The sequence below is a fragment of the Panulirus ornatus genome, chromosome 15 (genome assembly GCF_036320965.1).
Source record: "Panulirus ornatus isolate Po-2019 chromosome 15, ASM3632096v1, whole genome shotgun sequence".
NCBI lineage: Eukaryota > Metazoa > Arthropoda > Malacostraca > Decapoda > Palinuridae > Panulirus > Panulirus ornatus.
In genome coordinates, this window is record NC_092238.1 from 22,692,323 (window position 1) to 22,706,416 (window position 14,094).

The following is a 14,094-nucleotide window of genomic DNA, read 5'->3' on the forward strand; positions in this document are numbered from 1 at the left end:
CCTCAACATGCCAGGGAAAAAACTCATTAAATGCAGGGACAACACAAGGTGCATCCATCTCCCATGCTTCTGAGGTAAGCAATGAGGATTTCTGTATTACAGGTGAAAATGCCATCAATGGGGCAAAAACAATGGTAGAGATTAATGTTAGAGATCTGACAGTGTTGAGGGGAAGCAGCCTTAGACACTTGTATTTCAAAGAGAAGAAGATCTATGGAAGAAGTGGAGAGATGGTGTTCTACAAAGGGAATCATCCAGCCCTACCATGAAAGTGATGCCAACTGATTTGGCACCAGATAACCTGGATAAAGATGTACTGTTATGAATTTTAAAAAAATAGGCAAGAAACACCACAGTAGAGAGCGCATGGTTGTGTGTGTGTGTTGTATGTTGTTAATGTTGTGTTAGATATAGAGAGGATATGAATTTGTGCATCTGGTGACAACAGCCCTTGTGTAAGTACAGAAAAAAAGCAAACTGGGCCAGGGTGCAGTATGTGATGAATATCATGATGCTAGCTCACTATACTGCCATTACCAACCTTTCCAATATCAAGGATAGTAATTCCCAGTATGGTGAATGCCTGTCTTACTGATGCCAGGTGCCACCTACTACTAACTACTACTACCACTTCTACTACTTTTAACTTGCTTTCAAACAGTCAAAAATAAATATGTACCTCATCTCTCATGCTATTCATTGTCACCTTCTGTCACCTGATAAATTCTCATGTAACATGCTTTCCATCTTTATATTCTAATTCAATTTCATGTATCATGTATTCATTCAACATTAAAGACTTTAAACTACCAGGAAACTTACCTTGAAGCTTTGATAAGAAAATGATGAATAATTTCTTCCTTAAAGATGTCCGGAGGTGCCTGGATCACTTTGGCCATAGCCTGAATTAGTTTCAGGACAACCATTTCATTGTACATGCGTGAATTTTCCCGTCCTTGTTGTGTGCCTTTTTGACGCTCGTATCCAGCCTCATTGAAGTACGGCTCACTCACAAGGATCAAACCTAAGAAAAGATGACAGAAATCATATTCACCCAACTTGTTTCTCACTAACAAGAGGCTCACTAATCCTTTGAATTCAGTCAATCACTATCCTACCACACAACTTACCAACTACACTAAGGAGGCCTCTTCCACTATAAAAATTACAGTCACTTTTATTTCCCTTTCCTTCATATAGTACAACAATTACTACTTTTATCCAATCATATGGCAACTGATCACTTTTCCATGCTTCAACACATTCTTCCAGATCCACTCTATGACAGTTTCACATCCACTCTTCATCATCTTACTCCCCACTCTATCTACGCCCTGAACTTTCCCATCCTTTACCCCTTTTCCTCCTCTAGATGGATATTCATGTAAGCAAGGCAATTCCTTAAGCCATAAATTTCGGCATCAAGTTTTATGTCTTTATTACAAGGCCATCTGTCAAACCTAAATGGTTGCCAAGACAGTCTGTCATCTTCCACATTCAGTCATCTTTCAGCCATGCCAATGACATCACATTCTTGTGAGTTTCCTAAGAAACAAAAAGAGGGGCTTTAAGCTAGATTTAGGTGTCCAAGGAGATGATTCTGAATTACCTAATTGTGACTTGTCTTTGGATTATATGGAGAATGATTTTATGGACACTAACTCTTCCAGTAGAAGCCATACTGCCAGCTCAAGTCTGACTTCATCTGACTGGTGCAACTGATAGTTTTACAAACTTTTATAAATTTGCCAAAACGAGTTTTCAATAAGAGTGTATGGCATGTGTGCGAGTAGGTAGAGAGGAGGGTGAGTGGTTCCAAGTGAAAATGAGTCTGCAACATACGTGTAAGATGTCGACTTGACTGCTTAATTTGTTTATGGATGGGATGGTGAGGGAGGTAAAGGGGCAAGTATGCAGTCTGTATGGGCTGAGGGGGGCCTGGGAAGTGAGTCACTTGTTGTTTGCTGATGACATAGAACTTGCAGCAGAAATGAGTGAGAAGCTGCAAAAGTTGTGTATAAGTTTGGGAATGTGTGCAAAATAAGGTTAAAAGTAAATGTGAACAAAAGCAAGATTTTTAGATTTTGCACAGCAGAGGGATGGGTTAGATGGAGGTGGGGGTTTGGACAAAATTTGGAGGAAGTTGGGAGTCTGAAGAATCTAAAATACTTAGGAGTAGACACTGTAGTCAATGGAACCACAGAAGTGGTGATGAATGAGGGGGTAGAGGTTCTGTGAGCATTGAGGAACACTTGGAAAGAGAGGTTATCATCTGGAAGTGTGAAAATGGGCATGGGTTGGAAATAAAATGTTAGAGGACGATTTTGTGGTGTGAGGTGGTTTGATTGAACTGGTGATAAAAGTATACAAGAGGGGTGTGATAATAGTAAGCGTGGCTGAGATAGCTGAAGAGGGTGTGCCCAAGTGGTCCGGACATATGAGAAGAATGAGTGAGGAGAGATGATATGGAGGACATTTGTGTCAGTAGTAGAGAGGAAAAGGATAAGAGGAAGACCAGACGGGATATGGAAGGATGGAGTAATAAAGATTATGAATGATCAGGGCCTGAATGGCCTGAACATGCAGGAAAGTGAAATGTGTGCATGGGACAGAGTGCATTGGAGCAATGTGGTATAAAGGGGGATGACTTGCTGTAAATAGATTGAACTAGGGCATATAAAGCAGCTAAGGGAAACTATGGAAAGATCTGTCAGGTCTGTATTACACATGACATCTAGAGAATGGATGTGAACAAATGAGGCCTTATCTTTGTCTGTTCCTGGCACTTACTTGCCAATGCTTGAAATGGTGGATGAGTAAGAAAGAAAAAGTAGAAAAAGTTATGAATGAATCACATTAATTATAAGTAAAGAATTACCTTATAAGATAAAACATAACAATAATCAGGAGTATATCTTTCAGTGTAGTCACATTAAATGATGAAACGTGCAATAGGAACTCGCTTGACTTGTGAGTTTTATTCCCATACTTTTTAATGCATTGGGCTGAAACATATACAAAACTTCCACACAGAATAAGGGTGAAAGTGGTCTATGAAATATACTTCAGAAGTGATTTTTTTTCCCAATTGTATGAATATCTTTTAAAGCACTTTAATGCATTTTCTACAACACTGGAAAAACTGAGATTCTCAGGTCTGAAAAGAAAACCTGTCTATCTATCTATATCGCTGTCATCCATTCCTTTTGGGAACTCCCTCAAAGGAGTGGCCATGGTATAAGTCTCCATAACTCATGAACTCCAGTCCCACTTCTTAGCCTTTAGTGCCTCACCTTGAACAAGCCACTGGGATAGGGCAACTCTAGAGCAGTGTTTACAGAGGTTCCTACCTAATGTTCCTACTGACTATGTCTACTTAATGCTCCAGCCTAATATTCCTACCTACTCCTATTTTTTTTTTTTTTTTCAGCCTAATACTCCAGCCTATATGTTCCTACCAACTACTTCTATCTATTGCTCTTACCATTCTGCCAAAAAGGCAGGGCTAGTGCATAGTGCTCACCATGTAAAAATCTAGAGTTACAAAGAATGAGCTATGTGAGTCAAGTGTTTTCCAAGTGTTATGTATGACAATAAGAGATTGTACAATTGTGGACAGAATGCTAGTAGTCTAAATGTGGATGAGGCAGAAAGAAAAGACCTACCTAGGTGAGAGGAATGCAACTTGACAATTACTGAAGCGATGGCTCACGAAGCAGCCATCACTAACCCTTATGAAACCCAAGCAGGTAGTACCGATAATATACCTCTGTGGTTATTGGCTGCCTACCAACTACTAACTACTACTATTCCTAATGTATCAATAAAAGATCTCTTTCACTGTCATCTCCAGTCAGCTCTTTAAAATATTCTCATCTTCTTGTACATATCTTCTGTTACCAGCATTCTTTCAAATTTGTCTAATATACGATCACTCCTTACACATTCCTCTCATTCAACTCCTAAAATAGTTTGTTCGTTTCTTTAAAACATTAACATTCATACTGAAACCCTCATATGCTTTCTTATATATATTTTTTTAATTATACATAAGTGCTGTTTCCTGCACTAGAAAGGCAGCACCAGGAAACTGATGAAGAATAGCCTATCCACTCATATACACGTATATATACATAAACGCCCACATACACACATATACATAACAACATATACATACACAGACATATACATACATACACATGTACATATTCATACTTGCTTGCCTTCAACCCATTCCCAGCACCACCCTGCCCCACAGGAAACAGCATCACTACCCTGTTCTTCAGCGAGATAGCCCCTGGAAAACAGACAAAAAAAGGCCACATACGTTCACACTCAGTCTTTAGCTATCATGTGTAATGCACCAAAATCACAGCTCCCTATCCACATCCAGGACCCACAGACCTTTCCATGGTTTACCCAGATGTTTGACATACCCTGGTTCAGTCCATTGACAGCAAGTCGACCCCAGTTTACCACATCATTCTAATTCACTCTATTCTTTGCATTCCTCTCACCCTCCTGTATAATCAGGGCCTGATCACTCAAAATCTTTTTCACTTTAACCTTCCTCCTCCAATTTGGTCTCCCACTTCCTGTTCCCTCCACCTCTGACACATATATCCTCTTTGTCAACCTTTCCTCACTCATTCTTTCCATATGTCCAAACCATTTCAACACCCCCTCTTCTGCTCTCTCAACCACATCTCTCTTACCCTTTCATTTACTTACTTGATCAAACCACCTCACACCACATATCATCCTTAAACAATTCATTTCCAACATATCCACCCTCCTCTGTACAACCCATCGATAGTCCATGCCTCGCAACTATATAATACTGTTGGAACTTTTATTCCTTCAAACATAACCATTTTCACTCTCCAAGATAACGTTCTCTCTTTCAACAAATTCTTCATCGCTCCCAGAACCTTCATCCCCTCCACCAACCTATGACTCACTTCCACTTCAATGGTCCCATTTGCTGCTAAGTCCACTCCCAGATATCTAAAACACTTTGGCATGATTTTCTACATTCTTTACCCTCCACCCAACACTATTTTCTGGCAGACTGAGCCTGTCCTTCCCAACTCTTTTCTTTTTTACCTGACCAATTTACTCAAATCTTCATTCCAAACCTATACATGATATAATACACAATTTCTAGGTAGCCTCTATCAAGGCAGTCTTTAACTGCCAGCATATCAACTCCACCTCATTCTGAACAGTTTCAGCTTCTCTCAGTTGTCAATTATCTTCAAAGATACACTTCATTCTCTCATTCTTCAATATCTCTACTATTATCCTTTTCTTCATTCCTATTTCTAGTTCAATACCAATTAAAAAAGTGCTAACCTATTCGTTATTACCATATGATCCAACAAATCTCACTTGTCTTGAAGGATACACTTAACTCTCTCATTCTTCACCAACTCCACTCATTTTCTTTTTCTTTTTTTTAATGTTGGAGGCTCCAGTAATGGACAAGTCCAAATAAAGGCTGGGCCTTATTTGAAATATAGAGAGGATTATGAAAAGGTAACAGATGAGACAAGGGAAGGTATTTATCAATCTTGTAGGAAGTGAAAAACTTGTCTTTTAAAATAAGCCAGGCCATAGTTACTGGGAAAGATGTGAGAAGGTAGAGAGTTCCATGGCTTCAGGGTGTAGGGAAAGACAGTTATCAAAAGAGCAAATCTTTAAGTTGCCAACAACCACACAGTAATCATGTGATGCAGCTGTTTGCATGGTCTAGCTAGTGGTGGGGGTATCCTAGCAACCATCTCTCAGGAGCAAAAACCAAGGTACTACCTATAAAAAAGGGAAAATGAACCAACATTGTGGTGTAGAGCAAGTGGGTCAAGGTTATAACTTAAACTGGAAGAATTTTATAAGTTGGACTGCTTTTGACTCAACTCTGTCAAGGAAGGATGCAGAGCTAGAACCACCCAAGATGTGAGAGCAGTACTCCGTACAAGGACGAATCAATCCTTTGTATAAACAGATAAACTGTTCAGAAGAATACAACTTTCGACAGCTAAACAGGATACCCAATTTCTCAGAGGCAGACTAAGCTATTTCCATAATGTGGGGTTTCCTATTTCTAGTTTAATACCACCTAAAATGAAGTACTAACCTACAATAATCATCATCACCATATAATCTCACCAGTCTATCCTAAACCTCTCCTTGTCCACACATCATGTGCTCTATTTACCATATTCCTTCTCAGCAAAAACAAATCATTCATGCTCTTGCCTTCTCTGTTTTCCCTGCGTCTGTAACATGCATTTATGAACATCACCACATTTAGAGTATGGATACATACAATGCAAGTATCTTTCACCACTGTCATTTGCACCTGTTACACCAAACCCCTTTCATTCCCTCCTCAACTCCATCCCTGACCCATCCATTCCACCTACTCATTACACAAATAGTTTATCCCCTTGATCTACTAGGTTGGATAGAGTGGTAGGCTGATTCAGTGAATTATAGAGCATGAAATTGCTAACAGTGAAATACAAAGAATAGGAAAATGCTAATGCATAAAAAAAGGAGGGAATTAAGATTGGAAGACCAGTTTGCATGGTGAAGAACTGAGAGTTGTGAATGCACATCAACATTTGAGAGCAGAGATGTTTTATGAGCCATCCTGTCCCTTCAGTTACATTCATAGTCCTCTCCATGTCTTGGCTATACTCATGGGTGCATCAAATCAGTTCCCTGGTAAAGTCAGATAGTCTTACAGCTGTATCTTGGTCCACTATTTCTTTGGATGGGGTCCAACTTCGGTATCATCTTCCTCATCCTGATATTTCATCACCTTTACCATCTCTTGAATATCAGAAGTTGACAGGTCTTCCTCCATAGTGTCCTGGAGATCTTGCACATTGTCTTCATCCACTTCCTGGAAACCTGAGTTGAATCTCATTTGCCAACTTAATGATGTCCCTGACATCCTTCATTTTCTAAAAGCCCTTAAAATTATGCACCACTTTAGGCCAAAGGGGAAGCCACACACTGTTAAGGGTTTCACTGCACATGCTCTTCCAGCTTAAACTGATGTCCTTGATGGAAAAGGCTTTCAGAAATCTTCAACAGTGAGTTTTGGCAATACTGTTCTGAGCCTCCACCATCATTTTCATTTCATTGAGCCTTTCAGGAATAGCCACCCAATTGAACAAGGAAATAGCTCCCTGGTCCATGGGCGACACCAGTGACATGACATTGGGTGGAAGGAAGAAATACTGGATGTCCTCATGAAGTTCATCGAGGTGGAGAAGGTGGCTTGAAGCAATGTCGACAGCTATGTGGGCTTCCAGTATAAGGTCTGTTTCCTTGTTAAATGTGGAAACAGCAGGGATTGCATGATGAAGGTGCCAGTCTTCAATATCATCCCCACTCATCTAAGCCTTCCTGTTAGCTTGCTCATAAATACACTATGAAAGGCACGAGGGTTGGCAGAGAGGTAGCTGAGTAGTGGCTTCAATCACCCCGTCCCCAAAGCACCGACAAAGAGCAGCAGGATGACATGGTCTTTGCTAGCCTCAAAACTTGAAGCCTTTGCCTCTACAATCATCAAGTATGTTTTCTTTGGCATCTTTTTACAGCAAAGGATACTCTCATCACAGTTCCAATCCTCTCTCCTCCAGGGTTGGAGTAATTGTAATTGTAATTCAACTGAAATGTAATTAATTACAGAAATATTATAATTGTCATTGAAAATAAAACCCAAGTAACTAATTGTAATTTTGTGATCAAGTAACTGTACTTTCACTGTAATTGTGAAAGGGGAGGAAAGTGGTCCTGATAACCTTGTAAATGCAAAGATGGGCTAGAGGTACTTTTAAAGTGCTGGCAGTAGTGGTACTGGTCCAGAAAAAAAAAAAAAAAATAATAATGGCGATAGTGGTAAAATTCATGAAAAGTACAGCCAGCACTGGCAGCAGTACTTTTCATTACTAACCATTTGAGTCAAACTCATAGATCCCTTGACCCTATCCAAACAAAAACATCAGTCCAATAATAACAAAAACAAAACATTATACCAACTCAGTATCCCTGCAGAGGTGAATAATGGAATTGATCTTCTGTCCCGGTGAGAGCTGAGGAGTAAAAAAAATCCTGCAAGTGGGGATTTCTGCCTTAAAAGAGCTTGTAATAGTCTGCAAACTTTTTACTATGCCATGAAAATTGCACTGGACCAGTGTTTCTGGGACTTAAACTTTCACTGGAGAATCTAATTCATAATAACACCAAATTACAATACTATGAACGACTGGCTAAAGTCCTATTGGACTCTGTGAAAAAAGGTTGGATCTAAACATGGAAATGAGCTGGCTAAAGTCCTCTTGGACTCTGTGAAAAAAGGTTGGATCTAAACATGGAAATGAGAGATGTTCAAGTAGCAGCATTTTTGGATCCTAGGTTCAACCTGGACTGGCTTCCATTCTAAGAGCAGAAGGACCAAGTGCTGATATACCTCAAGGAAATGCTTGAAGAATTGGAGGTAGTTCAGGATAGGTCAACATCAACAAAGGATAAAGAAAGTGACAAGGATGATCTAGCAGAAGGATTACCTGAATCAAAAAGACCCAGACTTTTTTCCTTTATACCAAAATGTTCAACAAAATTTTAAAATCATTGGAGGGAAGCACAGTGTCAGTGAGTCTTTTGTTGAAGCAATATGTAGAGGAAGGAACTCTGTCATTTTTAAGTGATCCAATGCTATACTGGGAAGAAGTGTCCCAAACTTTGTATCTACTGAAGCACCTTGCAAGAGAGGTGATAGGGTGTACTGCTACATCTGCTCCAACAGAGCGAGTTTTCAGCATTGCTGGAAATTTTTTCACAACTACAAGAGCTTAATATAGTGTAACTTCTTTCCATTTAATGTTACTGAAAAAAGTACGATAGTGAATTTCTTGAAAAACTACCAGCTTTTTAGTTACCATCTGCAACTCCTATTGATATAAAATCCTTACTTTTTTCAAAATAGTTTGTGACACTTGCCTGGAAATAAAGGATAACCTTACAATGCAAAATTACTGTTCTTTTTGAACAAAATCTATTTTTTTCCAAATTTGGGAAACTGTAATTATAATTGTAATCATAACTGATTTTGTTTTGTGGCAATTGTAATTTAATTGTTATTCCCAAATGTATTCGAAATTATAGTTGTAATTTAATTCTTAAAGTGTAATTGCTCCAACCCTGCTCTCCTCTTTAATTTTCTGGAGTTCCATTTCTGCATTCTCTGCCATCTCTCCATCTGTTGTTGTATCCTCACCTAACAGTCACATTTCTCAGGCCAACATGTCTGATTAATTTATGATGGTAGCCCTGGCTGGCAGGAAATTAACTTTCACTTACTGGTTCACCTTCTCTATCATCCACTCTTGAATTTTGATGGTTATATCTTTAATCATTTGCCCAGTCGTAGGAAACTGTCACACCTACATTTCCTACACCCTGATTTTCTAGGAATCTTCTATCTCAACATATTTCAGTGTCCTGAGATGCTTTACTATCTTCAAAACAGATGACTGAGAAGAGGCTTTCCAGATAGAGATGTCATTCTTCTTTAAGCTTCAGGTGTTGCTTTTGTTAATGCCACAATGGCGAGCAACTGCTTAAATGCTAAACCCACACTCAAGTTTATTCAGTATTTTGAACTATTACTCTGAGGTAAAGGTCTTCCTTACCTTTTTGGCAAGTTCACTTGAGGTAGGAGTACTTGCTGGACACTGGCACTGCGATGACTGGCTCTAAAAGGCAAAAGTGCAGAAATACTGTACAGCATAAGAGTGGCAAATGAAGCATCCTTCCGCTTTAAATGCTACAAGAGAATTCATGTGGTGGGAAATGTGGTATGCGCAGCAATGGTACTAAACATCACAGTCAGAGAATACCACTTCAGGGTTAAAACATTGCAAACATGCATGTACAGTTACTGATGTTACTTAATCTTCGAGTGATCCTGCATCTACTGGTACACCAACAAAATGAAAGATATGCCCTTAAATGGAAAAGCATCCTCCATCTCCAAATACATTGGCATCCTAAGATACATTGCCATCTTCAAGACAGATGGCCGAGGAGAGGATTTCCTAATAAGGTTCACATTTTTCTATCTGGATGCTACTCTCATTAATGCTATAATGAAGAGCAACTGCAGAAGCGATACATCTTAGTTCAAATTCATTAAGTATCTTGGACAGGCTCACTTGTAATAGGAGTAACCACTGTATGCTAAAAAGTGTAGAGATGAGCAAGTGGCCAACAAAGTGTCCTTACTCTTTGAATGCAAGCAGAGAAATGATGCAGTGGGCAGCATGGCAAGCTCAGCATTGGCACCCCACACAGTGCAGCCAGCCAGGATCATGTTATATTGTGACACCTTGTGTTACAATAAAAAAATTGGTGTTATCTAGGTGCCCATGCTTTATCATACTTGTCACATCAAACACCACTATATCATGACACTGCTGTACCAACTGCAACATAATCAACATCTACATACCTCCACTTCCACATGCCCTTCCAAATATACTCCTCAACTGCAGAACTCCACCAGCATGCCCAACACCTATTTCTGTGGAGATTTCAATGCCTACCATTCCACCTGGCTCAACATCAACACCTATGACCATCAAGATAAACTGCTAATTAACCAACTGCAACCTCTGTATATCCTCAACCTATCCAACTAGCCAACCATACTCTCAACCCATCACCCCAGCAACTAACCTCTCCAGACATCACATTCTGCTCACTAGCAATATACACAAGGACCAACTGAAGCACACTAAATGAACTGTCCTCTGACCACTTGCTGATCTTGATAACACCATCTAGCCCATCTAATCAACACAACCAACAAAACAACTTATTCAAACTAAGGGAAAGCACACAGGTCAACCTTTACTAAGTACACAGAAACAAAGATCCAAAACTTCAATACAGATGATTTTTCATCACCAAATCATGCAATCTCACACTTCATCAACATATCTAAAAAAGCCAGCAAAAAGCACATACCACAAGGACCTAGAAGGAAATACATCCAAAATTTCTGCTTGTGTGCTAGATCACGCACTACTCAGCTAGCTGCTGCATCACATGATTATTGAGTGGCCATTGGCAACTCAAGGGAGGGCCGTTCTGATACCTGCTTCTTTCCCTACATATTGAAGCTTTTGAACTCTCTACCTTCTCATGTCTTTCCCAATAATTATGACTTGGCACATTTCAAAAGACAGGTCTTTCACTTTCTCAAAAGTTTATAAATACTTTCCCTGTCTTGTCTTTATCCATTTCATAATTCTCTTTATATTATGTCCATGACTGGAACCTTCAACATAAAAAACAGCACAGAAACCTACTAAGAAAAGAAAAAAAACACTCTCCATCAATAGATATAAGAGGACCAATGCAAACACAGAACAACACTCTTACTAACCTAATCACTAAAAGTAACAAATTGAAACCTGGCATTCCTTCCCTAACACAAAGAATCACAATACCCACAGCAACCAACAACTGACTCTGGTGCATATCAAAAAAATACACTCTTATTGCATCAAACCAGCCCTCACTCATGATGCATTTCTGACCCATTCACATGAAATTACATCTCCCAATGAGCAAACAAACATTCATGGCAGACTACTAAGAGATCAGCCACAGGCCAACTTCACCCTCAAACAGACCAATCATGAAAACACTAAACAAAATCCATCCAGAGACAACTGCCCACCCATCTTTCACTCCCACTGACATAAGCAATGCCATTAAAAACTTTAAAGAACACTCTTGCAATGGACCCTAACAAAATATCAAACTTTCACATGAAACACAATGGCCCACTTGCAATCCAAGCACTTGCAGATGTCTTCAACAACTAACTACATAAAATCCTTAACACATTTTAACTTGCCAACATAAGACCAATCCTAAAACTCACCAAACCATCCAGCTCCCCCTCCTTCTACTGCCCTACATCACTTCTATACTAAGTACTGAACCTTCGGTAAGTAAATGAAGCAAAACAAAATCAAATAAAACATTTCACTCACCCAAAATGCATGGATTCTGACCCAAACAATACCACCACACTACACACTGAGCTCCCACAACATACAAATGGATTCAACCAACCACAAATACCATTCCTGCACAGTACAAGAGGCAATACAAATCAATTAAAATTTTGAAGCTGACCAATGACACATCCACACACAAAAAAATTGACACCTCTTTCCAAAAACTGGCTGATCGCCATGCCAGTCACTCACACAGGATTCAACTCTAAAACACTAAACTCTAAACAGGATTTCCCCAAAAGGTAGTTCTTTCTCCAATACTCTTCAAACTCTTCTAACACAACCTCCCAGTAACTCAGGCAAACCTCAACAGGAAGATCCTTTCACATGCAGATTATTGCACAACCACATTTTAAAACCACAGAAGCAACATCAAAGATGATGCACTACATAACACAATTGGCTCACCCAGAACTGAATGTCTGCTTCTCTAAAGAAGACTTCAATCACTCTTTTATCCCCAGACAGACATGAATCCAGCTTACACTTACCAGTCACAATGAATGGGCAGACTCTCCCACTGAACAAAAACATATATCATTCTAAATATCACATACAACAAACTCATTACACAATAAATCATTCTAAATATCACCTACAACAAACTCATTACACACACTTCCTACACCAATAACATAAACACAATAGCAGCATGTGAACTAAGTGCCCTCAGAACACAAACTGGTACTAGATTTGGACAAGAAAAGCATCCCTTACCATCCTATAAAAAAACTGCATCTGCTACTTTAAGCTAGGTCTCACCTACCTGTTTTTCCATCCTCTCAAAAGCAAATATAACAAAGCTGCAAACCACACAAAACAGTGCACTCATAATGATCGCGGGCTGACTAGCACCCACAAACACTAAACACCTTTACAATGAAACAATGACCTTCCCAACATAGACCAACCTTAACATGATTAGCACTCAATTCTATGCAACATTATTAGATCCCTCCCACCCAAACCACTCTCTAACTACCACCAAGGCACAAGAAGAAATAAAAAGCCTGGCCATACCTCACACTTTAGTAACCCCTACTCACATATTTCCCCACCTCAAACAAATGTAACAATGGAATAACACATACACTCTCAAATACCAACAAGTACTGACCTTTCAACTTAATTCTAAACTCTGACCCACTAGACATACATCCACCAGCAACCACACTTCCAAAACAACAAGAATCACAATCTCCCACTTACACTCCGGACACTACCCATCACTACAACACTGCAAATGCCATTTCAACATAGGCCAAGACCTTTTGTACCTATGATGCAACTACCATGAACAAAATATCAATCGCATATCAATTACCCTATACTCTCCGCATATATATATGCACATAAAACATCACAACACTTTCTGACAAATGGTGCCAAAAAATGGATAAGGCCACCTTACTGTGTCCTACTGGAGACTCAGTAAAAGAAGGGACTTCTGGGGTGAAAAAAGTACATACATATGGGTACGTTTGAAGGAATAGTAGTTCCAACAGTATCATATGTTTGTGAGGCATGGGCTTTAGATAAGGTTGTACAGAAGAGGGTAGATACGATGGAAATGAAATGTTTGAGGACAATGTGTGGTGTGAGGTGCTTTGATCAAGTAAGTAATGAAAGGGTATGAGAGATGTGTAGTAATACAAAGAGAAAGAGAAAGCAGAAGGGGGTGTGTTGAAATGGTTTGGACATATGAAGAGAATGAGCGAGAAAAGTTTGACAAAGAGGATTTAAGTGTCAGAGGTGGAGAGAACAAGGAGGTATAGAAAACCAAATTGGAGGTGGAAGGATGGAGTGAAAACGATTTTGAGTGATCAGGACCCGAACATGCAGGAGGGTGAGACACATGCAAGTAAAAAGAGTGAATTAGAACGATGTGGTATACAGGGGTCAATGTGCTGTCAACAGACAGACCTAGGGTATGTGAAACATCTGGATTACTGAACTTTTCCTGCATTAATCTGGTAATACAGACAAA

General features: G+C 39.4%; 1 protein-coding gene across 5 annotated transcripts in view; it reads right to left on the reverse strand.

Annotated features, from left to right (window-relative positions):
* LOC139753747 ((E3-independent) E2 ubiquitin-conjugating enzyme UBE2O) overlaps window positions 1-14,094 on the reverse strand; it is a 455,778-nt gene that overhangs the window by 27,377 nt on the left and 414,307 nt on the right. For all 5 annotated transcript variants that reach the window (XM_071670555.1, XM_071670557.1, XM_071670558.1 and 2 more), the window contains one exon: window positions 823-1,024. In XM_071670555.1, the coding sequence (XP_071526656.1) occupies window positions 823-1,024 (202 nt within the window). The remainder of the gene's footprint in view (window positions 1-822; window positions 1,025-14,094) is intronic.